General features: G+C 40.3%; 2 protein-coding genes across 8 annotated transcripts in view; both read left to right on the top strand.

Annotated features, from left to right (window-relative positions):
• LTBP1 (latent transforming growth factor beta binding protein 1) overlaps positions 1-5,997 on the top strand; it is a 226,182-nt gene extending 220,185 nt beyond the window's left edge. For all 7 annotated transcript variants that reach the window (XM_074896941.1, XM_074896937.1, XM_074896939.1 and 4 more), the window contains 2 exons: positions 3,654-3,803; positions 4,971-5,997. In XM_074896941.1, coding sequence (XP_074753042.1) covers positions 3,654-3,803; positions 4,971-5,140 — 320 coding nt within the window. In that variant the 3' untranslated portion in view covers positions 5,141-5,997. The remainder of the gene's footprint in view (positions 1-3,653; positions 3,804-4,970) is intronic.
• Positions 5,998-20,332: 14,335 nt separating this feature from the next.
• RASGRP3 (RAS guanyl releasing protein 3) overlaps positions 20,333-27,910 on the top strand; it is a 66,537-nt gene continuing 58,959 nt past the window's right edge. The window contains exon 1 of the mRNA XM_074896945.1: positions 20,333-20,474. The gene's annotated coding sequence lies outside the window, so the exon portion shown is untranslated. The remainder of the gene's footprint in view (positions 20,475-27,910) is intronic.

Here is a 27,910-nt window from a genome sequence, read left to right on the forward strand (position 1 = left end):
GCTTTATACATATGGCCCACAAGTTGCCACTATGTTCCTCCCCAATGTGCTTCTCCTGTACAAGGAGTTACTTTTTAAGTAACAGTAATAGGTCAAAACGGGGCAGTAGAATTACAGCACACTTTTAGAAGAGCGATACGCATTTCTTGCACACGTTGCACTTCATACATTTATACAGAACTACACAAATCAGGTCAATGAGTTCATTTATATTTAGCATCTAAATCACCTTCTATCCCTAGACAGAATTGTAAAATGTCTTATTTCTTTATATCCAGATGATTTTAATTAAACAGTACTGAGTGTTAGTGTTTATATGAAAGGTCAACAAATGAAAACTACCAAACAATGCAAAGCCCAGAAAGATGACTGGGTAACCAGTGTGACAGATAAAATACTGAGTGAGAAAGAATCACTTTGCAAGTTATAAGCAGTGGTGAATAAATACGATAAAATTGTGGAAAGTTTTGAATCCACAGCTGAATCCACTGTCTTAGGGACAGAAGCGTAAGAGCTCATGTCTTGCTCCCATCCTATCACTGAATTAGATACAGCAGCAAGGAAACGCATAAGAAATGCCAAAACACACAGCTGTATGACAGCGTTCCCGCTTGTTTAGGGCATCAGAGACTTCAAGGTTGTAATCCTGATCTGGTCTGTATGAAGAATATGACAATACCTCCCATCCCATGGCAGGGCCATGTGCTTCAATGTAGTATTTGTCACCTGTGTGCAATCAGCTTCTGCAGACCAAATGCACCCATCAGAATTACAACCCAGGTCCTATCCAGCTGTTTTGAAGTGGAATATTTTGTGAAGCAGAATTTGCTGTGAGGGATAAATATTTTGGTTTTAGCTAATTAAAATCACAACATACCATATTTATGAGGGGGGGGAGGAAAGATGTATATATATACATATATACTATATGTCAAATAAATTATGCCGTTTTTTCAAAAAACATCACGGGGGGCACCTTTTTTTCGGCAGGTTTTTTCTAAATTAGCAGAGGTCTTCACTTTAACACACCCTCTTGAGCCCTCTGCAAGCTCTGTTAAAGGACTTGAGAAGATAATGAAACTTGGTTGAGTTTTTTACTGCATTGTTACCATACATCACAGAATCATCTAGGTTGGAAAAGACCTTGAAGATCATCCAGTCCAACCATTAACCTAACACTGACAGTTCCCAACTACACCATATCCCTCAGCGCTATGTCGACCTGACTCTTAAACACCTCCAGGGATGGGGACTCCACCACCTCCCTGGGCAGCCCATTCCAACACCTAACAACCCATTCTGTAAAGAAATGCTTCCTAATATCTAGTCTAAACCTTCCCTGGCACAACTTCAGGCCATTCCTTCTTGTCCTATCGCTTATTACTTGGTTAAAGAGACTCATCCCCAGCTCTCTGCAACCTCCTTTCAGGCAGCTGTAGAGGGCGATGAGGTCTCCCCTCAGCCTCCTCTTCTCCAGACTAAACACCCCCAGTTCCCTCAGCCGCTCCCCGTACGACCTGTGCTCCAGACCCTGCACCAGCTTTGTTGCCCTACTCTGGACACGCTCGAGTCACTCAATGTCCTTTTTGTAGTGAGGGGCCCAAAACTGAACACAGGAATCGAGGTGTGGCCTCACCAGTGCTGAGTCCAGGGGTCAGATCCCTTCCCTGCCCCTGCTGGCCACGCTATTGCTGACACAAGCCAGGATGCCATTGGCCTTCTTGGCCACCTGGGCACACTGCTGGCTCCTGTTCAGCCGGCTGTCAATCAACACCCCCAGGTCCCTCTCTGACTGGCAGCTCTCCAGCCACTCCTCCCCAAGCCTGTAGCGCTGCTGGGGGTTGTTGTGGCCCAAGTGCAGCCCCCGGCATTTGGCCTTATTGAAACTCCTCCAGTTGGCCTCAGCCCATGGCTCCAGCCTGTCCAGGTCTCTCTGCAGAGCCTCCCTACCCTCGAGCAGATCAACACTCCCACCCAACTTGGTGCCATCTGCAAACTGACTGAGGGTGCACTCGATCCCCTTGTCCAGATCATCAGTAAAGATGTTAAACAGGAGTGGCCCCAACACCAAGCCCTGGGGGACACCACTCGTGACAGGCCACCAACCAGACTTAACTCCATTCATCACAGCTCTTTGGGCCCGGCCATCCTTCTTGTAACACTTTCCACTTAATGTACACTTGTATGCATCCTATGTATTAGATATGTTCTTGAGATGTGGCATATGTCGTATGTCACATTATGTGTTCAGTGTCTCCAGAATTTATTCAACTGTATGACTGACCAGCATAATCCTTACTAAGAATGCCACCATGCTAGAGAAAATCTGGGATAGAAACAGTATGTAGTCAAAGAAAGGGGGAGTGGAAGTGACAGTACAAAAGTTAAGTGGAGGATGACACAGGAAGTGAAGAGTAGGAAAGGCAAAGCAGGACAAGAGAAAAGAGGGCCTCAAGAACTAGGGCAGGATGGAGTAAATCTAAAAGGACAGAAGAACAAAAACAAGAAAAGGGAGAAATTCATGTTCCTAGGTAGCTTTGCAGATCTACATATCACAACTGTTGCAACAATATAAATCAGTTCTATGTTACAGGGCAGAGGGGTAGATGTATCCTTCTCTACTCCACTTCAGCTCCACTTTCCCCTCCATTTCTATACTATATATTCATTATGCCTGTAAACCTACAATTCTCAAATGTTCTCAGCTTTTTCCTCAAAAGTCTTTTTGATGTGATGGGCTGCCATCTGCAGTCCTGTTATATCACTGCTCCACAAATAACAAGCTAGTGAAAAGACTTGTGCAGGACTAACAGGAGCAATTCAGTCCTAGAGAGAATCTCTGAACATGTAAATATGTCAAATAATTTTTTAAGTATAAATCCTTCCTTATACATAAAAGCATAACTCTCAAAAAAGCCCTAAGACAGGGAGCACAAAAAGCATTGTACAAACCACTGAATACAATACAACTCTTTAGCTATGACTATTCACCATCTAGAATTATGACAAGGAGCAATTGGTAGATTATCGGTATTTGTACTGGCACCAGTTGCTGAAATACCAGCCAAAAGGTTGTTAACCAAAACCACAACAGGAAAGAAGTCTCTCATTTCTTCTTACTTTCCTTAAGGCAGTTGAGATTGAATTTTTTTTTTTTTTAGTATGTTTTCTTCTAGATAAATTAGAATTCATCTCTTCCGCACACATACACCTTATTTTTCTAGAATACTGTTTTAAGGAACTTTTAGCCCAAACTGCACTACTACATCTTACCTTTGTTCCCATAAAGGTTGATACACATAACAATTCAAATAAAAAGTGCTATTTAGAAAACACTGATTCATCCTTTTAAAAATATACTGTCAAATTATGCAGTTTCCCTTACAAAAAAAAAAAAAAACACAGATTTTTAAGACGAATTAAAAACTTAAAAGTTCACGAAGTTATTCAGTTTTCATTTTGAAGCATATCACAGCACTTTTCTAGTGCATTTAAAACTCCAGATGGTGCAGATCTGCTAAAGCTGACCTATTTTCTGCAAAGTCAAGTCACATTCCAGCAAACTTCTGAGAGAATTTCAGACTCTTACTATACATTTGGGTATACTGATTCAACAGTTCTCTAACTGACTTTGCAATTCTTTCTCCACCCAGGTTTTCTGAACAGCTTTGAGGAGTTACAAGCAGAGGAATGTGGTATTCTGAATGGCTGTGAAAATGGCCGATGTGTAAGAGTCCAGGAAGGCTACACCTGTGACTGCTTTGACGGTTATCACCTGGACATGGCCAAAATGACTTGTGTTGGTGAGAACAGCCTATTTCTTCTTCTGTCACTCTGTCAGTTTCCTCAGTCACTTGACCTAAGGAGGGTGGAGCAAAGGGGTTAGAGACAATCATCTGAATTGTACCAAAGATGCCAGCTCTGTTAGATTTACTGCAAAAGCCAGTAAACACTGTTACGGAGATAACTGTTGGGATTCCTCAGTTCATTTTGGTCGTTAACAGCTGCGTTCAGTTAAGAACCTAGAAATGATCAGACACACATTTGTGTAATGAAGCTTAAACTTATATCAGTAATTTAACACTACTATACAAAACAAATGTTTTTCAAAGACTTTAGTGAGCTAAGCAGATGGAACTGGATTCCAGGTAGGAGAGTAATTTTAGGAGCAGATTTTTAGAGTGGTTGAATCGCCCAAATATGCAGATAACCACTTGGTGGGGTTTGGCCCCTAATTCTCACTGATTTCAACAGTCAACAGACTCAACTATTCCTCTCACTCTCAAACTAGTAAATCTGCACAACCAGGACATCTAATGACTACGTCTTCATTTAAAGCAACACAACATGGCAATGGCAGGTGTCAGTGAGAAGATGAAGCAAAACACCACCCCTCAGTGTAGAAGCCTAGTAGAGACCATATGTGGGTATTTCAGACCTTGCTTAGCAAGGTTACGCTTTGTAACCTGCAGCTGAGGTCTCCCAGCTGTATCATGAAAAGCTGTCTGCACGCCTTGTAATCTTTAGGAGTTTATGGCAAGGTGACCTCCTTAGCAAGAAAAGATGTAGCTCCTGTGTATTTCAGGCCAATGCTGCACAGTATTGAGTGCAAATACTGATACTCTACTAGGAACTTGGAGCTTCTTTCCTATAGGCCACTTTTCAGTCATCGGATAAAAACTTGTAAGTAGTTATTAAATTTTTGGTTTGCAGTTTAGGCTGAATTTGGACTTGGTGATCTAACAGTTTATAGCCATTTAATACGCTATTGATTTCCTATGATAACTTCCACCTCTTCCCAACTCATCTGTTACAGCTTTTGACCCAGCCTAATTCCACCTGATCTGAACTGAAATTAAAGTTCTCGGTGTATTCATACAGCATGTTTACTCCTGACAATGCTGGACATAAGTGAGTTTTACCTACACACCAGACTTCAGTACATGACTTTTGGTGTTCCCTTTTTGCAGATGTGAATGAGTGCAACGAGCTGAACAACAGGATGTCTCTCTGCAAGAATGCCAAATGCATTAACACGGAAGGTTCGTACAAGTGTTTGTGTCTCCCAGGGTACGTACCTTCAGACAAGCCAAACTACTGCACACCACTGAACTCAGAACTAGACAGTGAACTGGAGTAGAGGAAAATCTCCATATCCTAAGCCCATATACTCTGCACTGTATAAAGAAAAGGAAGAAAAGTATTTAACTTGTGAAGAGAAGGCACCGGAGTAGCAAACGTAAGGGGGACAAGCATTAAAATGTGTCAAAGGTGAGACATGATGGGCTGATTGTATATCAGCTTCACTGAAGTGACAGACCAAATGGACACATTACTCTGTATGAAAGAAACAATCAAGTATATAGTGTGTTCATAAGAAAAAAAAAAATCTTTGAAAATGAGCAAAAACAGTGCTGTTATTTTAAACAGAAGAGCTTTGGTTTTTTGGTTTGTTTTTTGTTTTTTACTATTGCTTGATTAATTTGGCATTTAAATAGTGATGGAAATATTTTATATTACTATGTCATTTTTTGATTGTTCAGTTCCTTGCCTACTGTTTCTTTTCAGACCTTTTTTCTGATCAGTACAAATTCTATGATACAGATATTCTTAGGCCATTTTATAAGAACTGTTACACAGGGTAATGCTCCTCCTTCTCTGGAACATTGGTCAGTGACTCTTTTTTAATTTGCTCGTTGTCTGCCCTGTGGAGCAGGCACCATTTGTTTTCAAATGTTTATATACCTTGGCGAAAAGTCCTTATATTCACTTTGTATTCTGTATGGTTGTTACTGCACTTAAAGTCTTTAGAACCTTTCTTGCCAAGTTCAAAGCTGCTAGTGGACAACATTGGATTCCTTTTGTACATTAAAACAAAAGATTTTAGCTCACGTCTGTATTGTAATGTGTAAATTGAACGCAAGAGAGATCTTGTATGATTACCCTAACATATTAAAGCTGTATATTAAAACTCAATAAAATCACCTCTTTTTTTAGAAAAAAGCTGTTTACTAATTGTAGGTGCTTTTTTTTCTTTTATTGGTGTTTATGTTACAAGAATCAACCCCTCAGGTGTTTACAGTACTAGAATTAATTTGCATTACAGTAGTCCTAGGGAGTTGTCTGGCTGGTTTCTCCTTCTCATGCTGTTTTAATAAGACCAGAATCTGAATTAGTTAATGCCTGAAGTTAGGCTTCCAGAGGGAAGATTTCAAACACAGACCTACAGAAACTGTTTGACTTGGAAGCTGACTCCCACGGAATTTTTCTTCTTTCCTGGTTTAGGCATGTTTCCCACTAAATCTGCAAGTAAGGCTCTTCAGTATGATGGCCTGGTTTTCAGAAAATACTGAAGACAAGGGGGAGAATTTCCTTTTCTTGATGAACTGTACCTTCCCATCAGCTCTGGTTTTTAGTGGAAGGAGAGAAAGAGATTAGGAGACTGACAGATGTTTCACTTTGACTTTCTCCAGAGTGAAAGAGTTTGCTTTGGAAATCCCAAAACAGGTCCTTTTTATATTTTCCAAATGAAACATTTTTGCTGTGTCTTTTAGACCTGCCCTGCATTAAAAGGAAGACAAGAGATTTTTAAAAGTGTTTCAGATTGGGTCCAATTGTCCAAAAATTAGATTTTTATTTCTCATTTCACCAAAAAACCCAATACTTGTTTTGGTTCTGAATCAAATTTCTTTTCCAATATTTGGACCATCTACTGAACCAAAAATACCGTAAGTTGCATTCTTTTCAGTACTATGCACTCAGTAGATCTCATTAAAGCCCATCTGCCTGTTAATGTGCAGAAGCATCTGTCCTTCCCAGGGCCCTTCATCTCTATCTGCTGGAATTTGACATCAGGACTAGGGAAGATTCTGCACATTTAAAATCTGATTGTATTTAAAATGCAAGAAAAATTTCTGAATAAAATTGTAGGGGAAGGGATCTTTAAGGAGGAGACTCTTTGTAAAGTGCCCAGCTCACTTGTCTTTTCTACAATTAAGCAAGAGGGGGATGGAGGGCCAGTTTCTCTTCTCAGTCAAAAGAGATAGACTACAAAAACTTGAGCAGGTCTGTAATCACAAAAGAAAAAAAACAAACGAACAAAAAAAAGATTAATTCTCGCTTGCCTGCTGTGGTTAAGGAAGAAGGAAGGAAGGTCTGGTCTTACTAGGGAATTTTGTTACTGAAGAGCTCTTAGTTGTCCTGCTTAAGGTTAATCCTACGATCTCAATAAAAGCCAAAATCACAGTTAAAACCTTTCACTGGATGGAAGACGTGCTCTGGTCTGCTTTCAGCTATCACGAAAATTCATAGACAAGAGAGTGCTCCCCCACTTCCACCTCCAGACGGCGGCCTCCTGCTTCAGAAGCTGGCTGTGTTCACCTCTGAAAGACAGCCTAGGCCCAAAGCTGCCATTGCAATCAGCACCATAGCCTCAGATTTTCAACATCCCAGTACTCCTTCAAACCTTCCCCTGCTAGGGAGTTACAGTGGCAGTATGAGGCTCTGCTTTTCCTGGGAGTACACCAGTATGACAGCTAAGGAAATAACACTCAGACTTCAGTACCCTTAGAAGTCTCTGTCTGGGAACAAACACTATACTGAACATGTAATTCTGAGCCACAAGACTGGCTCCTTGCTGGTTTATTACATCTTTTTAAAACAACAAGTTTAGAATAGCCTGGGACTTTGCCATTTTCAGACAATATACACTCTGACCCTTACTTTGTGTGATTTCAGACAAAAAAAAACCCCAAACCCAAGCTGTTCCATGAGCAACAAAACTAAAATGAATCCTGAATTCCTGTAACCTTTCCTTGCAACTCTCTCCTCAGCAGTCTAACTCCAGCTCCAGCTCCTTGCATCTCTGCCACTCTCGGCAAGCACAGGCAGCACCTGTCTGCAGCTGCAGGTGCCAGGACAGGGTGATGGATGCAGATGCACTGACACAACTGCTGCCAAACCAAATGTTGTCCATGCTCTCAGCAAGGAGGGTTAGTTGGGTCACTTGTCTCTAGCTGTTCATCACAGGCCTCAGATTGTACTTGGCCTTTTCATCTCGTTTGCCTTACACACATGGTTGAAACTGGTCATGGGGTTAAGAGCTACCAGTAGGTTCAGAGAGATGGCACATGCTGGCTCTGGTTCCACAGAAAACAAACCAACCAGCAAACCTAAGCCTAAGTGCCCTCTTGGCCTATCAACTTCTGTTACCAGCAATTCACAGAAGAGATTTTGGTGTGTTCAGCCACCTTCCATCTCCCCTGCCTGATTCAAGAGGGCAGCAGTTGACCTAAGCCCTGAATGAAGCTGGAAAACATTCTTCTGGTTCATTAGCCATGTCCTCATCACAGCCGCATTCTTCTATTACAGACACTACATAAGCAAACAACATACTTTATGCATGCTTCTGCCTTTCCCTTTTGCCTCCTTTTACCTCTAATATGCCTTAAAACGCACAGAGGGAGCCAAAAGCAGACCAAGCAGCCTAAACTCCACTTAGATGTCGGTGTTCAGTATTGCATGTTGCCTGGCTCCAGGCCTTCAGAAATGCTTTAACAAAGGAACCACAATGAAGGAATTAAGTGAAATTCAACCCATCTGACCTCAGCCTCTGGAGCCCACCTACTTTGCCCCAGTGTAGCAAGGCTGGTTCTGTCATTTCACCTGAAAAGCTGCAGGGTTTAGGAATACCATTTTGATTCATAGTTAAACAAACATTTTCTTAACATCATTAAGATGAGGGATTGGACACCATTTACTTGTTACAAGAGCTGAGGTTTAGGTAAGAGCCCTCAAAATACAGAAACCACCACATACAATTCCATGATTCAAATTTCTGAGTGCAGCAGAGTCTGGAACTGATTACAATTTATACCAAATGGCACCAAGAGTTTTTACATCCATATGGACCCTTTAAAAAAAAATATTAGTCCTTTTTCAGCCAGCCATTTCCTTGTTACAAAAAATAAAATTGCTGACATGGTAGAACTGAATTCTGCTAGTTCTCTTATAATGCTGCTGTGTTAATGATGTTACTACAGAAATAGTTACACACATTTCAGCTAGAAAGACATTTGATATGAACAGATACTTTCATGTTGGGATGCTATTCAGTGAAAAATTAGACAATGTTAAAACTATTCAAAGGGAGCACTAACATTCCTTGGGAAAAAAACAGTCACAGCTGGACCGATCATTTCAATCCAAGCAACAAAACTGGCAATCATGACAAACACTCAGCTAGTCAGCGGCAACTGAGACACTCCAATTCCTGACTAAGAGAAGTCTTAAAATGCTAAAAGTGCCAAAATGGTTGTCATGACCTATTAGCTCACAGTGATCCCTACCCTCGTGGGGGTTTGAATCTGAGGTTGGCAGCAGAGGGGCTTTTGGCTGTGGCACTCTTTCCTAACTTCTCAAACGGAAAGTGACAGACCCCATTAGACTGTGGCACAGGCTTGATCTGGCCAGCAATTCAAGCAGAGTGCATTCTTTCAAAGTGAACAGCAAACTCAAAAACCTCACTGCCGCCTCTAGAAGAGACTACGGTATTGTTCTTTTAATAATGCCACCCACTTTGAAGAGTAGTTTGTACTCGCTGGGGACTCTGCTAACACCAAGCAAGCCAAGGGAGCTATTAAGGAGCCATTCAAGCAAAGAAGAGGTGAATTGCTACATGTCACAGAAGCTATTGCTCATCCCTGAGATCATTATTTGGTATTCATATAGCTTGTTCTATCAGAAGATCTGAAATTTACCTAGGGAATCTAAGTGATGTGTCAAAAAAAGAAGCAGAATAACTAAGAGTGAGTGAATGAGGAAAATCAGCCATTTGTTGAAGGCTTCCCAATGAGCGACAATATCAGCTTGTGAGAGAGTAATAGTGTTCTTTGGGAGCGTGCCAAGGACTGGTCTGCAGTCACTGCATTCACCTGCAGGAATAACCTGACACAGCAGGAGAACTAGAAAACTTGGACCCTCCCAGGGCACCACCTCCACAGCTGTCACAGGCTCCATTTGCACACCAAGCTGTGAAAGATCTCAAATCTCAACACCACCCCACCCCTACCAACCATTACCATTTGAGCACCCATGTACCAAAAAGAGAACCTGTTGAAACAGGATTATCCTGTGATGACCTGCATTACTAGGCGATTTTAATAGCTGGTGGGGAAAGAATGACGTAAACCAAAGAAATTCAGGATGTCAGCCATGTCAGATTTCCTTCAAGACCCCTGAATCACCAGATGGGTATTTTGACTCAGACACTCCTCACAGAAGTCTTCAGGCTGCACATTCCGTCCCAGCTGTGTCTGGGGCCTGTGATTGCTCTGCTCTTCTCCCTCTCAAGCTGTAGGGCTGGGAAGATACCTCTGTGACTCAGCAGCTGAGCAACCTCACTAAACTGAAGTTTGCCCTGCCTGAAGTGAGAGATTGCATTGGGGACCTTCCAAGCTACATTTTCCATTTCTGCTCCCTATCCTTATGTGAGACAGGGAACCTGACAGAGGGGACACGACCCCTTCCCCTTCTCCCACACCTGAGTGCATGCCAGAGGTGTGCCTTTCACTTTGGAGAAAACAGAACACCAAATCTGTTCAGTCCATCTCAGGAGAATCCCGTTCAGAAGGGGCATTATGCCCAATGTGCTCTCTTACTTGATATCAATGAGTATGTTCTTGAAGAGTTAAGTGGAAGTCTCGGATAGAAGGGAAGCTATGCAGTAAAGTTTTTGTCTTGACAAAAGACACAGAGAAGGGAGAAAATTAGAATATTCTTATTTCTTTCTACACTGACTTTCCCTTCCCCTCAAGTCATGCTTTGCCACACACTGCTTTCCATTAGCTCTGAACCAAGAGGGATGGAGAGGATACTGCTAGCCAGCATGGAAAATTTCTACGTGACAATTTCAGCATCACCTCCAATCCCTATCTACTCATGGTGCCAGGACCCATTCTGGGCTGGATTTTTCCAAAGCACTCCATATTGATTTAGCTTTCCTCCCACTGAAACCTGTGGCACCTCCATGGATTCCAGTGGGAGCAGAGAAAAGGCTGTGCCAAGCTCTTTTAAAAATCCCACCATGTGTGTTGAATAGGAATGTCTCTGGCAGAAAAGTTTTGAGTAGAGCTAAGCAGGTTTTTTATTTCTTTCACATTAAAAGTTTAATTTCTGTCACTTCTCATCCAGGAGGTAACTGCCCGTAAGGGTGGGTAGGACCTGTTCCAAAATCCCCAGCAGGATATAATCTGTTTCCACCTTAAAACCGAATTAAACTTTCCATCTAAGTGGTCCCTCTCACTTTGTGAGTGGGCACCACTCTCAGGATCCACACCTCCCCTTCGTGCTGCAGGCAGCCATCCAGCCCAGCTCTGGCCACAAGGGCATGCCCCACTTTCTGTCCCATTCAATACTCCTTTCCAGGGCCAGTGCCCACTGCAGTCCAGCTTCTTTTGGCCTCCAGCATATCCTGTCATTTGCTCATGACCCAAAGCCTCAGCATCTCATGCACCCATTCCTTCCTGTTCACTGGCATTGGACTCCACAAAGTAGTTTTCAGTCTCTAAATACAGATTGGGCATGTGGTGAAACTGATAGCTACTATCCGGTGCTTCAAAAAATCTTCCACCAAGGTAAACTGATCACATCCGTCAAAGCTATCGCTCTCCTCACAGAAATAGAAGGCACCACCACCGAGTCAACTTTATATTCTTCCCAAAACTAGCCAGAGAAATATGACCTTCATTTTCCTTCTTTTACCATAAACAAGAAATTTCAAGTATGCTTTTAGCAATGAATATATTCTTCTTTGGCCTGCAGCATCACCAAACCGAGCTGAATAGCAAACATGGAATAAGGAAGTTTCAAAAATAAAACAGGAAAGGGAAATCCTTTGACTTGCACAACAGTGAGCTGAATGAACATGGAATTATCATTCCTAGTTGTCCATGCTTAGATGTCATTTTTTTCCCAAAACTAAAGAAAAATAGAGAATTATTATTTCAAAATTACCTTAAACTGAAAAGAAAAAAAAAAAAGGGGGGGGGGAGGAGCTACTATATTACTCATTGTAATGTTAGTTCATTTCAATACATTGAATACAAAACAAAGCAGATGACAGGGAGCTTTTGAGGGTTTTACTATTGAATGAAACAATACATAATGCATCCAGGCATATATATTAATTTCACATCTGATAGTAGTTCTGGTATTGGGTTATTCCACCAGTAGGCAGCGATAACTATTTTTAGCCAAGCTGGCCCTTACCTCATCCAGTAAAACTTGGTTTATGTTTGAGTGTTTCTAAATACATTACATCTACCACATACTAGACCTAACAAAACACTTGCAAATGTGTACCACAAGGAAGATAGTCGAGGAACGTCTAAGACTATAGGTATTTTCCCTGTCTAATCACCTAACCAAAAAAGGCTCCAAGAGACTCAGCAGCACACAGGGCTCAAGGGCAAGGACCATGAGCAAGAGTTCCCTGCACATGGTCTACCAGCCTCCAAGGCAGAACAAACAAAAACATCCCTGCAGCAGCTCACTCTCATTACGATTCTCTTATACTTCTAATGTCTTTTAGCTGCCTGTGATTTCCACTGTCACCTCTTCATTCTTCTACACAAGTGGAATTGTCAGTATCTGTTAACATCACTACAGTAACATTTTCCCACCTAATTTTGATGCAACTCCACCGACTTCAGTGACTCACACAGGAAGTAACTGTGCTCCCAGTATATAAAGAACCCCAGCAATTTTCCAACACTTCAAAATTTCAAAAAATGAACAATTCAAAACTGCAAGGAATGAAGTGATTAAAACCTTTTGAACGAGATCTAGCCACACTGTAGAAAAAATATAAAATTCGCACATTTCTGTGTTTTAAAACAAGTAGTATCTCACTGAACCTTTTCAAAGAACTCTCCTCTTGGCAACGTGAAACATGAACTAAAATGTAATTAAAGGGCAAATAGTAAATCAAACTTTTTAAACTCTGGGTTTGGGGGTTTAAGTTATCTTTGTATAAAGCATTTTATTGTAGAATCATGAATGAGATGAAGTTGTAGAATCATGAATGAGATGAAGTATCATCAGCTTGCAAAATTTATTTACAAAATAAGTTAATAGAATTCTCCCATTGCACAACCAGCAGAAGATTTGAATCCAGCACCAGCTGTTCAACAACCGGCCAGAAATATAAGCAACTATCATAAAGACCTGTAGCTACAGTACAAGAGATTAAGCCCTTAGCATTGCTTTGGGCTGAAAACTGCAGAAAAGAGGAGCACTCTGGAGAATCCTGCCATTCACGGGTTTTAACAACAAAGCTACTTTTTCTCCTGGCTCTGTCACCAGAGGTCAGCACAGCATTTGAAGTGCCACATTGTTCTCGTTTAAGGAATGATAAAATAACCCACAACTCTTAAGAGGGAAACAGTGGTCTTAAGAAACAGCTCCAAGAAGACATAATCTGTGTTTCTGCAACGGGAGAAATGTGAAGCCTCAGAAAAAGAACACAGCAGCAACTAAAAAAGCCTAACCCCAAAATTCGAGTGAAAGCACGCTAGAAATTTAAAAGATTCCTGCAGAGCAATTAGAGTCTAACAATGGCTATTTTTAAAACACCCATTAGCCTAAGGTAAAAGCTGTCACCTAAGAAGCCCAGCTGACTAACACTCGGAGGACTCTTCCCGATGTATAAGAAATCAACTACTTAATCTCCCGGCACCACAAAATTCCTACCCCAGGCTGTGAGCAGCTGGTCTAGCTCATGTAAAGCTAGCTCATACATGCAGGTCAAGGAGATAGGGGAGGCATTAACTGCACTGGAACAATTCCTAGGAACGCAGGGAAAAAACCACCACAAACAGACACTCATCTTCCCAACACAACAAAACGGATTTCCACGGCGTGATCCTTGTCCCTTTGCAGTCACTGAAGAAACCTCATGGTTAGGGAGTCTCACTGTGCACACTGCTATTCCTGTCCCCTGGGGCCTCTCAAAGGCCCTGTTGCTGTCAGCCAGGAGGTGACATGCTATCACAGCACCTGACAGGAACTGTGAAGGAGCAACTCTTCCTCTTCCTTTCAGAACAGGAGATTGCGGCTGTCAGCTGCTCTCAAGACAGGTGCAGGCAACAGAGATTTGGCACTGAAGAGATGTCACCTTGTGGCAGGGCAAATCAGTCACCTCCCCTCCCAGCACATGTGCCAGAAAAGGGGTCCATGATCCACTATGATTTTTGGTGCTCAATTCACCACTCCAGCAGAAGAGCCCGTTTGTCAGTATGACCCAGACTCCAAGAGACAACTGTGTAGCTATACCCCAAGAAGCCATTTAGTACAGACTGCCCTACCTCAAATGGCAACAAAGGGGCTTGGACTACAGTGTCTTCTATAAGTTGCCACAACAGCATTCAGCACAATTTAACCTGCCTCCCCGCTCTGACAGATACAGGAAAGCAACACCTTGAAATCCAGAAATGTTTGGTCAGCGAATGGAAGCCCCTTGAAAAAGAGGCAAAGGAAACTACAGGAGAGTAAATTCACACTGAAATGGGGAAAGTAACTCATCTTGGTCAATGAATTACAGCAAGGGGAAACAAGCATAAATGAGAACCTAACTCCATCAGCCTAACAAGAAGCAGATGGATTTTAGTCATTTTAAAGTATTTGCTTTCCTAATCTACACCTGGCTATGAGGGATAAGTAAAATGGTGTGCACCCAGCTTCTAGCAACCATGAAAAAGTTAACAGATTCCTGTAGGGAAATCTTTTTGCTAGAGACGCATTACCTGTAAAACACATTATTGCTCTTTTATTAGTATATTATACACAGAGGGGGAAACAATTTGTCGCTGCTATATGTTTTCTCACTTTTTTTTTCTTGGAAACTTAAATTCGAAAAGACACATTAAAATAAATACAAGAGTAGAAAAGTGGGCTTTTGAGATCAAACATCTAAAGGCTGAAGTGCAGGACTATAATGCCTGAAGTCTTCTATCCTTTACTAATACCTTTCAGTCATAGTGCATGAGAGTCAAAAGTGGGCACCTTGTTATGCCAAGTGCTGTAAAAAAGACCTTTTGTGAGCAAGGTATAAAATGAGAAAATAAGATGGATACAGGTGGAAAAAGTATTCAAGGAGATAATGCTAGTAATAGTGAGCAGCTGCCCACCCTGTACAAACAAGGGATGCAGGCAGGAATGGAAACTTGTAATGCAGCAACCTGAGCAGCCAGGAATGCAGAGAAGCCTCCCACAAATGCAGGCAGCATCAAAAGAACTTGCTGGAGATAATTTCTGACAGTTCAAGAACCTGCTGAAATTTTAACTGGCCCCTTTTACCTTCCTGGCACGAAACACCACCTGCTGCCCTGCAGCAACAGTGTTGACTACTTCAGAGGACAGTGGGACAAAGGAGAGTTTTGCAGAAGAACAATGAGGTAATGTTGCAGATGTTCACAGCAGCTTCTCACAAGTGGGGGAGAAAACACAGGGTGCTTGCATGAAAATTTCACAGGTGGGAAAGTAAGATGAAATCGTGATCTGGCTGAAAGCAAAGATCAACCCTGCTAGACTGAATTACACAGACCCTAAGCAGGACAGAAGTAGAATGCAAAGAATCTTGAATACAAAGACATGACTGAAAAGGGAATAGGAGACATGTAAAATACAAAGGGGGGGAAAAAAAAGACGAAAAGCAGAAACAACCAACAGAATAAGCTTTCCAGATGAAAGTATTACTTTGTGTGGAGACCTGTGGCAAGTTACTCTATTTCCTCATCAATACCATGGAGATGTTTCCTGCTGTCACCACCTCCCTAAAAGCTGTAAATTCCTGGTTGGTTGTACAGAAATCAATCACAGGGAAGATATGGGGATGTACAGAAGGTTTGGGCCTTAAGAACTTCAACATTTTGTAAATGCAGCTTTAACTTTAATCTTCACTATTATGCTGCCATCAGGGTTAATGCATGTTCTTTGTTTAAGGTACAGAGAGAAAAATACACATTGTGTTTTGGTAAGCAAGAAGGTAAAAAACAAATTAGACTTCTATTCATGTTCTCCATTTCCATGCAACCAGTCTAAAACAAGCACAGATAGTTTATGGCATAAGGGACTACAGACCACAACTGTGCTAACCTCATGAGGCCACAAACACACAGGGCAGACAATCAGCACATTATCTTGTACATGTAGGTTGACTCACAGCTTGAGTCTGACCTGTGGTTTTCCCTGACTTCCTTTTTTTCAGATCACAGTGAACTGTTCTTCAGTTTGCCCCATAGCTGTAAGCAGCAGATCTGTTGGGATATTACTATGTTTGATGAGTTGTCTGAGTGGCGGAGACAAGGAAAACAACACATTTTCTATGCAGTGAACGTAATCTAGAATTAGAAAGGCCCTTAAACTCATAGCTCCTCAGCTACTCTCAACTGGCGCAGACCCATTAAAACCAATTGGCCAGATTCCCCAGACAGCTCAAATCAGTGTCGCTCCGCTGAAGCTGATGAAGCAACACCAATTTGTAGAAGCTAGGGAGCTGGCCCCTAGCCTGCACTGCAGTCCAGAAAGACCATCTGTGTTTAAGAGGATCAGAAATCAAAAGGAAAGTCTGTGTCCTTATAATTTACTCAATACTACTGAGACAAGTGATTTCCATGGTGTTAAGTCAGATAGACTAAACAAGAGCTATATGAGATAAAAACCAGTTTATTGTTTCTTCCTCAGTATAGTTTTACCAGAGAAAGTTATGTAATTTTTTGCAATTTATTCCATGAGGCAATGAAACATGAAGGCAAGCAGGAGACAACTGAGAAGAGAGACAGAAATAACACTATAAAGAATTCAAGCTATTTAATGAATTATAGGCATGACCAACTAGAGTGTGCTGCCCTGCTTGTGCAGACTTTATGTCAAACCCATTCCCACTGATGTCAGTGGAAAATGTGGTATAACACAACACTGGTCAGCAGCATAAAAGCAGTGGAGAAGACTCAGGTAGTTTAGCTTTTTGTTTTGGAAGCTGCTCTGAAAAGCTTCCATATTCAAATTTCATGGGAATTTGGATACCATTTTTATAATTCTAATTGTGAAAAGCCAGATGTAGAGCTAGAGCTAACTCAGTAATCAGCACTGGGGAGAAACCATATCAGAGCATCTAGAGTCATGTTTTATGGCTCACTGGTAGAAATCAAAATTATTTGTGCAAAGCCCCTTTCAGGGGTCCTACAAAAAGAAGTGGTTTTGTCATGCTGCCATGGAATAGCTCAGTCTAAGTTTTCTGTGGTAAAGAATTCATGATTCTCTTTACATGAACAAGCTGGCTGCACACAGGAGCTCACTGAAGAGTTTGCTTACAACCTTAACACATGCACATATTTTCAGGACACAGAGTGTAAATGAACTGTGAAGACAAGTTGCTTTGAATACCAGGGCACCAAAAACATCCCCACACGTTCTGGGCATCACAGTGTTACTCTGCATCTTCTTGTGCAGCCATTGCTTTCCAAGAGGCTAATGCATAAGAAAGATGAGTAAAAATGAGGTTATCAGATAAAACATATCTCTTCTGCTTTGACACAGAAAAATGTAACTGCACCTTGCAAGCATCTGCCATCAGCAACTGTTTCTCACTCTGCTCCTGGCTCTCCACCAGCTACCTGATCAATCCCCAAAGGAAACTCTCAAGTGGAAACTCTGAAGACCTCTCTCAAGACAGACTCTTAACTCGACCCTGCAAGGGCAAAGTGGAAGTGAAAAATGGGGGTGACAATTTCTTCCAGTGTGCAAAGTTGGAATGATGGTAGAGAGAAATCCTGCTTTAACCTTGCATTCTATTTTTAATGTTTGGAGATGTTTTGAATGACATTAAGATGTGTGTGTTTGAAGAAAGGCTACCAGCAAAACCAGTACAAGCAGGCTCCTGCAACTGGGCTCTACTGGCACCGTGCTGACACAAGGCAAGCAGCTATTCAAGAAAAAGCCTCTCTAGGGCTCTGGCAGTGCTTGGTGCTAACTGCACCCAGCACACAGAACTGTGTGATGCAAATTCAAGTCTGTAACCACTAGCAACTCAGCAGATTTAAGATTTAAACTAAACTATATTTGAATAAAGGTATGCACAAGTGAAATACTGCTAAGCAGCTTCACATTTTAAGTGCTGTTACATTGTGGAGATCAACTTTGCAGAAACAGGGTTTAGTTAGGCCTATTCCACAGCTGCTCCATAATAATGAATTCAATGAACTTTTACACATTGCCAGTCCTTCAGCCTTAGTCCGAGGTCTGAAAGAGCCAGAAAGACTGCAGCTTGCCTTCAGCCATCTCCACAACAGAATCTTAGCTAAAACTGGTTCTGTGCTTCAGCTGAAGTCAGTATTTGACCCACTGTTCACTACAAAGAATTGTATTTCTCTTTGTCAGATTTGTAGTGCGTGATCTGCAAAGATTGTCATCTTCCTAACACTCTAGATCTGTCTGCTGATTACCAATATTAATTTATGATATTAAAAAAAGATCAAATATTTTAACTTCCGGGTCCTTCTATAAATTACTGGTTGAGAGGAGTTTCGTTTGGAGCATTCCATTTTGGTTTAACTTTATAAAAAAGTATTTTCAAGGAATACCTTGGCTTTGAGTTACTATAAATTTTCAAGAAATCAGCAAAAATGTTTATTTACCCACCATTTTTATGTCTCTTTTCATAAACAAACACATTCTTGTAATGAGAAACAGGATCTCTGCAAAGTTCTCAGCAAGGCAGACGCTTTGATGAAGATGCTCTTGATTTTTATATAAACTGCTCTGATGTAAACCTGACATCCTCTAGTCTACCTAAAGCTAACACAGAATGGCAAATTCATACATCAAACACCACACTAGCTAACAGTCATGATCACTGCCTACACAATGTGACTGAAACAAAAGGTTAAACGTTTTCCAAATTCCTGAAATGCCACAGGTCTTTAATTCTCATCACTTTCAGCAGGACTCCTATGTGTATGTTTCACATACAAATCTTAAACAGAAGAAAAATTACTTGTCCACATAGCAACATCTTTTAAATCTCTACCTTCTCACTAATCACAAATCCCAAACCATGCACTACAATCTTATCTATCTTCAATAAGCACCACTGCTGTTCTAACATGAAGCTACCACTGTAAAGACCAGCAGAAAGCTTCCTAGAGCAATTTACATAATTTGTATAAACTGAAGGAAAGGCATGTACCTCAGACACCTCAGACAGGAGAAAAAGTGGGAATAGGAAGAAGATAAACAGCCAGGTAAGTACAGTACTATATGATCATCTTAATAGAGTATAATGTGAAATGGTTACTTTTTTTTTTTTTTTTTATAAAGCTTCACAGGGCACTGGAAGCTTGGTATGTATTTTTAAAACCACTAAGCTGAAAACAATTAAAATTAGAAAGCTTCTGATCAAAAAACTGACCGAAAGCCCATCAAAATAATTCTTTAACTCAAATTAATTCATAAATCATATTTGAGGATTTTAACATAGTTGCTATTCAAGGGCTATAGCTGCACAGCCATCCTCCTTGAATACATGCATGACAATTCTGTTTTCCTGCATGTAAATGCACTTAGTTTGTTTAAATGCTTCCAACCTCTTAGTCTCTGGCTTGAGGCTGCACGATAAATTTCATCGAGGGAGAAAATACTCAGATGAAATGATGATTCACAGGCTTTAGACATCATTCTTAAACACGCAAGATCTGTAGCTCCTATAACACCTATTTTGCCATCCTAAAATATGTTAGCCATCTTTATCCTCTTTTCTAAGCCAAAGAAAATCTTTGTTCCAACTCTCCAGTGTCAAACAGTTTCAAAGATTTTATCAAAATCAAATACATATGGGAAGTGATCATTACTCAAGAGACTAAGGTCAAAAGACCTAGCGCTACTGTGTCTCCTCATTTTTTTGTAGAGTACAAAAGATGACGTTCTAGCATGTTGTTGAACAAGTGCTTTCCTCATGCAAGAGAACTGTGTCTGCAGAGCAATCTTTATCAAATTCTTTTACTTATATTAATGGGTGAGAGCAAAAAAACCTAAGATCTTTCCTTTGTTTAAATGCATTTCCTGCCTTCCTTACTGCTATAGACTGTGTTGTGGCAGGCCTATTTATAGTCCAAAGAAAGGAAAAAGCACCACTGGAGGCAGGAAAACTAAGTTGGGAAAGAATAGAAGGAAGTGGGACTGCCATTTAGCCAAACAATCTAGAACTAATTGAGCTCAAAAGAGTCCCAGCCTCAGTGAAGCTGCTGGGAGTGAACAGAGAGCACAATCCTGCTTCTCTCTCCAGGGCCCTGCCAGGGCTCCTGAGTGCAACAGTCACGCACAGGACACTGCTGGGCAGCAAAAAATCTCAGCATCTCAACATTGTCAGAAGAACTCTAAAGAAAGGAGTGTGCTGAAAGTTGGATACCTGTCTACTTAAGGTAAGTGTCTCCTCCTGGCATTTCTGCTTGCTGCATTCTCTAGGTCTTTTCAGATGTGCCCAGACTGATAAATGAAAACAGTGGATTTTGGAGAAGGAACTGTATCTGATTTTTAGATAAAAGTTTGTCAGGGTATCTGATTTTTAGATAAATCTGAATTCAGGTATGGATTCTTCAGAACTTTCCTTGAGTGAAAGAAGCCTTTGCCATGCATCCATAAGATAACTTTGCTGTTTTCCACACCTATGTTGTGTTCATTTTATAATCTGAGATCAAGTACCAGAGAAATGTTGATGGTAACTATATGACCCAAAGAAAAATAATTAAGTCAACTCTGCATTAGGTTAAATATATAGAATTAGACAGAGAGAGGAAGGGAGAAGGATATGTAATATATATACAAGATGCGTTTATTTAGAATACATAAACTTTTCAAAACGTATGTAATTTTTAACAGAAGTTTTGTGAGAATTTAGTTTTAAGGTACATAAAGCACCTGAAAGTTTCTATATTTTTAGTATTTATTATGGCAGGTAAATTGTGTGTGTGTGTGCATACATAAAAATATAGATAGATACGTATTATTCATTGTGGTTTTGCATTGCAATACCATGTAGTTGCCATTCAGAGGTCTAATTTAAACTGACGGTAGAATATGAGTAGAAATTTTTTATCTGCTAATTTTCAGATACTACACACAGTTATATTATCATGACTGCATGTGTAAAAAGCTCCGTTTTAAGACATATCAGTGTACAGGCCATATTAATTCATTGAATTAGCATCAACAAGACAGACTTTTAAGAGGGAAAGATGCAAAGTTATTTTAAGATTGTGTTAGATTTCTCCAGTTTCCAACATGTACTTTATTCTTCTGACGAAGGAAATGCTGTTGTGATTTGAAAGCAGGAGGATAAGGAGGATAGAAGCTGTAGAATACTAGATTGAGGATTTCATCATGCAATTTTCATCATTTTAACTGATGTATGAGAATAACCTTTGTCTTAAGTCTCACTGGTGTTAACACATTACCTTTATACATATGCTGTTCAGATTATTCGTTTGTTTTTCAGATGTTGCTTAGGATTAGTGGTTTATTGTAAAAAGTTACTGGTGAGTAAAAAGGAAGTGTGATGTGTTGTTATTCTACTGTATCTCGGTAGGATGCTATTATGTTTAGAGTCTGTTATTGTGAAGATAGCAAGGCAGGATGTCATCCATGTAGGTGAAAAGCTGCGATAGGACAATTGTAAACAGCAGCAGTCAGCTGAAAATCTGACCCAGGGAGGTGCCAAGCAGCAATTCCAATGAAGCAGATGTTAGTCATAGAAAGGATCAGGCTTTTTCTTTGATTTCAAAGGACTCAATTATTTACAGTCATTCTCAATTCCAATAGTTATAAACCTGGTCTTGTGAAGAATTAAACACCTGTAATGGTTGTAAAAATAGAAGCCTGTACAGATATTTGCAAGAAAGTTCTTTAGACTGCAATTTAAACAGCTAGCATAGCATACTCTCATTCAGGTAGCATTCCTTGCTTTCAATTTCAGTAACTGATTCCCCTGCACAAAGACTGAGCAGAAACCAAAAAAAAAAAAAAAAAAAGGTCTTACCTTAAAAATGTAAGATTAAACTGTTTAACTGCTGTTACACTAGATGAGCTTTTCTAAGAGTCACAGGATGGAGGGAAGGAATGGAGACAAACCTGCACATAAATACCCAAACAAAGAAGCATTGCAATTTCTGCTGTGAAACAAATGCAGTCATTTCCATGAGGTATCAGTTGCACAGCTATTGCAATACAACTGAACAGCAAACACAGGGTCATTCATATTTATTCAGATCTGCAACATTATATTAAGGCTGAGTATCACTGAATGAATGTAGCAAAACAGAGACTGTTGCTTAACTATGAGGAGAAGATCATTTGCAAATCAGCTAGTCACAATATAATTATAAAGGAAGAGGTGATAAAATAATGTACTGATGCACTTTCACATTTATCTGGGTAAAAGATATTGTAGATGGTACTTAGAAATTGCCTAATTAATGCTCTTAATAAATTCATATCCTTAATGAAGAATTAACAGAACAAATTCTGATGAGGGGCACAGACAGAAACCCCCTGAAACCAAGAGAGTTGCTCACACCACTGAGAACCGTTTTTAATTCTGAAGATAAGGGCAACCCATCTCCAAGGACTGCTCAACTAGCTTGTCCATCGTATGCTGTATGGGAAACATGGCAGTAGCTTGAAGCTACTCTGCTCTTGTCTTCAATCCCATCTCTCATTTCATCATCTAGGGCAGGCTCAGAGCTGCTCAGAATCGGGGAAAATGTGTCAGCAGTACGGCTACCAGCGCTCAAAACATACTATGTTGTTCCCAAGTAATATTGATTGCTTTAGGAAAAACCTGGCTTAGAAATTACTATTAGGTTTTCTATCAGTGAGAACTTAAGGCCAGTGTTTTCAAGCTTGTCTCTGTAATTGCAAGAGTTAGTAACCCTAGTTTAAAAAATGGAAGGTGCCTTACATAGTCACAGTCACAGAAGTAGCAGTTTTAGGGGAAAAAACCACACACATAGAAAGATTTGTTTCAAAACTGCAAGAGTTCAGAAGTTCATGAGTTCAGAGTTTGCAAACTGAGACTTTTGTCCTGAAGATACAATCATTCCAGAAAGCCTTAGAATGAAATTTACACCCCTGCACCTTATAAAATCTTACTACTTGCTAGGGTCTAACTACTCTGCGGGAGAGTCTTTGCATATAAACACTTTTGAGTGTTCACAAGTACTAACAGGGTTGCAATTATTAAGACTCCAAGCTAAAAATTAAATAGGAGAATTTGATATACCAGAGGAAGTGGAGGTTCCCATGCTTTCAACCCTGCCATTATTTTGCCAGGAGATATAAAGAAGTCTAGGGTTGTCAAATCAATACTTCAGTCAACTGTCACTACTCTGTGGGCAGTGTGGGTTTCTGGTTCCAGGAAAGCTGACTGACCTAAAGAAAAATCACATGACTTGAAAAATAATGCACTTTGGGTGACAGACAAACCATGTCACGCTTTTATGTAAAGCTAGCTCAGGTTTAGTAGGATTTATTATTCCTCATGCAATTGCTCCAGAGTAAGTATCTTAATTTCTCCCTAAGCCCCTATTTCACTATACCAGACACTCTTACAAGGGATCTTTGTGCTCCAAGTCACAGTCAAGCCCACTAACATTACCAGGAAAATAAAAAAAAAATAAAAGCAGAAACTTAGAAGTAGCATTGTGTCTGTTTGGGGCAGTCAAAGCAGGATTTTTTTTTGAGAACATATGTACAGTCTACAGTAGTCTCACTCAAAAAGCAGAACTGGGGGAGAGAGAACATAAAAAGAAACCCAGCTAAGACCCATTGAGAAATCAAGGCTCAATATTGGACAGCAGCAAAATAGTTCTACGAAGAGAAGCAGCTGTTCAACACTTACAACAGAAATGTCAGTGCTAAAAAATAATTTCTTTGATAAGGTCTAAAAAACTATGTGCTGAATAACATCCTGACTCATGCAAATGTTTATACAGGTGCTTAAATTTAAGCATGAGTAGTCCCATTGATTTCAAGCAAAATTATTTCACCAGGCTGATAAAATTTAAAGCCAGGCAGAGTCACTAGATCATCTAGTCTGACTTCAAACACAACATGCTAATTTTACCATTCTTCTCATCCAAAACTCAAAAGCTTGCCTGCTTACAACAGAACATATGGATATAGTATGTTCAAGACAAAAGTTTAAGGGGAAGATCGTGATGTTCTACACACCTAAGTAGCAACTCACTACAGTGAGAATTGCTCAAGTTGACACAAATCCCTTAGCTCAAACGGGAATTAAATGTTGCACAGGCTTTGTACCAGCTTACTGCCCAAGGGTGAAGGTCAATGTGTGTATGTAAGATGGACTGTTTATCCCAGAAGTCTGTGTGCTACCAAAAAAAGCCATTAACTTCACTTTGGTTCATTCCTACTCTTCTAGTGGACTAGAGAAGTACTATTGCATAAGGAAGGATGAATGAAAAAGCTGCTTTACAAGTCAGTCTTTATACCAAAGTGCAGCTGTATTTTTTGCCCACAGACCATGTGCAAACTGTGGTACAAAATAAGGAGCCACTGCTCAGAAGCAAACAAGACATGGAAGTGTTAACCAAATCATACATACAGCAAAAGTGATATTGTCAAATCTCTTATCATCACTTGAACACACATAGGCAGTTTAAAAAGACTTACTATTTGAACAGAAGACGTGGGAGAGAAAATGTGGGAGACTTGACCTGGGGCCTCGTTTATAAGGACCAGTAACAACAGTTTATTACATGAACATACAACAGCAGAACAGTGCTGTGGAAGGATATAATATACAGTCATAACAAAAAACCAAGGGAGGGGGAACAAGAAAGGTTGTCTTGGAGTACAAGTCCACCTTGTCCACAATTCATATTCTGTTCCCAGGATTCAAAGATCCTTTGACTATAAAGGATTTCCCACACTGCAGCAGAACAGAGGAGCTGGAACGTACAGCCTCCAGGGCTTCTTTGAAAACACAGCTAGAGGAAATGGGCTGGCCTGTGCTTTACACAACTAAGACCTAAAATACTAAAGTTGATATGCATCCTAAGTGACTGTATTCACAGAACACCTAGAACAAAGTAAAACTCCACTGTATGACATAGTATTACCAATGCTTGTTCATAGAAAACATTAATAAAAATACAATAGGACACACTGGCTAAAGATTCCTCCAAGGTGCCTGCAAGTTCAGTAACCATCTTCATGTCTTGGGTTAGCACAAAAAAGACATGCTGGCTTTGAGAAATATTCTTGTCTTTATCTTCTCCCTATTTCCATTGAGTTTCAGGGTTGGCAATCTCCTTATTACTTAGCACAGTACTTCCTGGGAAGCAGAGGCACCATAAGGGAAGGAGAAACCTGTCCCAATTCTAGACAGCAGGGGAAAATGGCAAGCACACTACCATGTTTCAGTCCTTAGCTCTTCTGTAAACTCATTTCAGCAATTTGCTCTCATTTGTGCACTAGATGTCATTTCTGACATGACCCTTCTCAGCCGCCTGTTTAGTAATGCAGACCAGTTTGTAGCAGTGGTCCCCAAACACTGTGTGGACTCAATCAACTGCACAATGCAAAATACAGCCCTGCTGTAACAATTCTATAATGCAGGGCCATACACCTCCGGGAATATGAAAATACAACTTGGCCAGTTTGTTGCCAGTACTGCAAAAAATTGACTTGGTCAATAGAGCACAAATTGTAGCAAAGCGCCACAGCAGTTACGGTGTGATACAAAGCACTGTGGGTAGTCTGCTCTATGAGCGTGATTCAACCATATGCACAGTAACTCAGTTTGTAGGGAGAATTTAATGTTCTGTCAAGCTAACAGGTCTGGCATTGTCCCACTAATTAATTTATAATAGTTTACATTATAAAGCTGTATGTCACTTTAGTTAGAACAAAAACTAATGTGTACCAACATCTCATATGTTCATATTCAGATAGCTCAGCATTCTTAGAATCCTTTCTATCCTAACATACCTTATTTTTCCAACATAGTGTTTCATTGTTATTTAGGATTATTACTTGACCACAATTATCCTGGGAGGCTAGAGACAAAGATAAATCTTCAAAGATCAGCGGGCTCATTACTAAAGGGAAAACTCAACTAGCATTCAATCTCAACTGAACTAAAAGTTTTCTTTATAATTTCAGAAATGAAAAGAGGCAAGGGAGGGGAGTGGAATAATGCTGAATTCTTCCAAGCTGCTTGACCTTCCTCTCAGTCATGGCTAGTCTCTTCTTTCTCTCTTATAACAAGGAACCTCCATATTGCCTTCGTATAATGCTGTAGTTTTTATACTGCAACAAAACCTATATGGAATTCTGGACACAGCACATCATTCTACTATAGTTCTATTCATTCACATCTACTCTATTAGAGTAGGAGAGTGAGCAATAATCAAAAGCAGAAATAAGATAAAAAAGCAGGATAGTGTCCTCATACTATTAAGAGACATGAAACTGCAACATTAGTAACAGAGAAAGGCCTAGATTCAACCAAGTGTAATAAATGTAGTAGTCACATATACAGAGACCTTGGCCCCAAGGGGCTCTGGCATACAAAAATATTGTGTTGTGACTATAATAAGCAAATCTCCTCACAACTAATGAGCATGGAAGCAATAGTCCCTCTCTCATCTTTGCACCGAGTACTTCAGAGAGTACGCAGAAGGTGCAGATGGCTCCAAATTCACTCATCTCACAGTAAATTTGGAAGCATGAGCACCAAGATGTTTGCATGCAATGCAGAAGATCTCAGACAGGTTGCTGGATAACGTAGTCTGACTGATAAACATGCTGCGTGTTGGACTTAGTGGAGACCCTGCCTGCCAGTTTTACCAGGGTAGGCATTTGCAAGCCATGCCTCATTTTACAGTGCAAGCACAAGCTTAAAGTGTTATTGTTTACAAAGGAGCAGTGCATTATTTTTTTAATATTTTGACAAAAACAGAAAAAAAAGAAGTTCTGTTTTCTTCTGGGGAGAGGAAGGAAACAGGCTTGGGTTTTTTTCTGTTTTCTGCGTCTGTTTCCAGACTCCATTGCTTCCACTCTTGTAAAGTCAATGCAAATAGACTATGTCAAGCTGCAAGGTGGGATGTATTGCTTCAGGTTGATACTCAGATACTCAGTATCAGCTCATGCTGCCTCACTGAAAAGAGACTGACTTACTGAACCAAGAACCACTGTGATATCAGTGGTGACAACATGTACATCAAAATTAACAAAACGGAAAAAACATTTTTCCCTACTTATGTATAAAGCAAAATTGGCAGAATAACATTCTCTCCAATGTACGTTTTGAGTGAAAGACATAGAAGTGATTTATACAAGGTAAAGCTGAAAGTAGTTGAATTTACAATAGGAGAGACAAGTAAAATACAGAAGTCCCAGAAAGCCAGGTACTTTCTATAAAACACAGATAAATGCATGACAAAACATACATTCACTGACTTGAAACTTTTTGTGCAACTTATTATTCCACTTAATGTTTGAGAGAGGATGTAATGAAGAGCTATGTAAAAAGCACTGATGTCATACTTTTGTTCACTTGTACTCATTTGCATCAGCTGTGGAAGAAAAATACTTGTTGAAGATTTTTAAATGCTGAAGGAACTGCTGATTAGCTGAAACTTACTGGATGCAGATAAGACAACAAAACCTGAGAGCCACTGTACATTCAACATTGCATCAATGCCCCACCCTTGTTCAGCACATCATTCACAAAGAGAATGGCTGAAGAAACCTAGAAAACAGATCTCTTCTAAATGATCAGCTCTGTTTAGAAATCTTCAACTTCAGATCAAGGTAGTATTAAAAAAACATCATT

Source organism: Athene noctua, chromosome 1 (genome assembly GCF_965140245.1).
Source record: "Athene noctua chromosome 1, bAthNoc1.hap1.1, whole genome shotgun sequence".
Taxonomy (NCBI): Eukaryota; Metazoa; Chordata; class Aves; order Strigiformes; family Strigidae; genus Athene; species Athene noctua.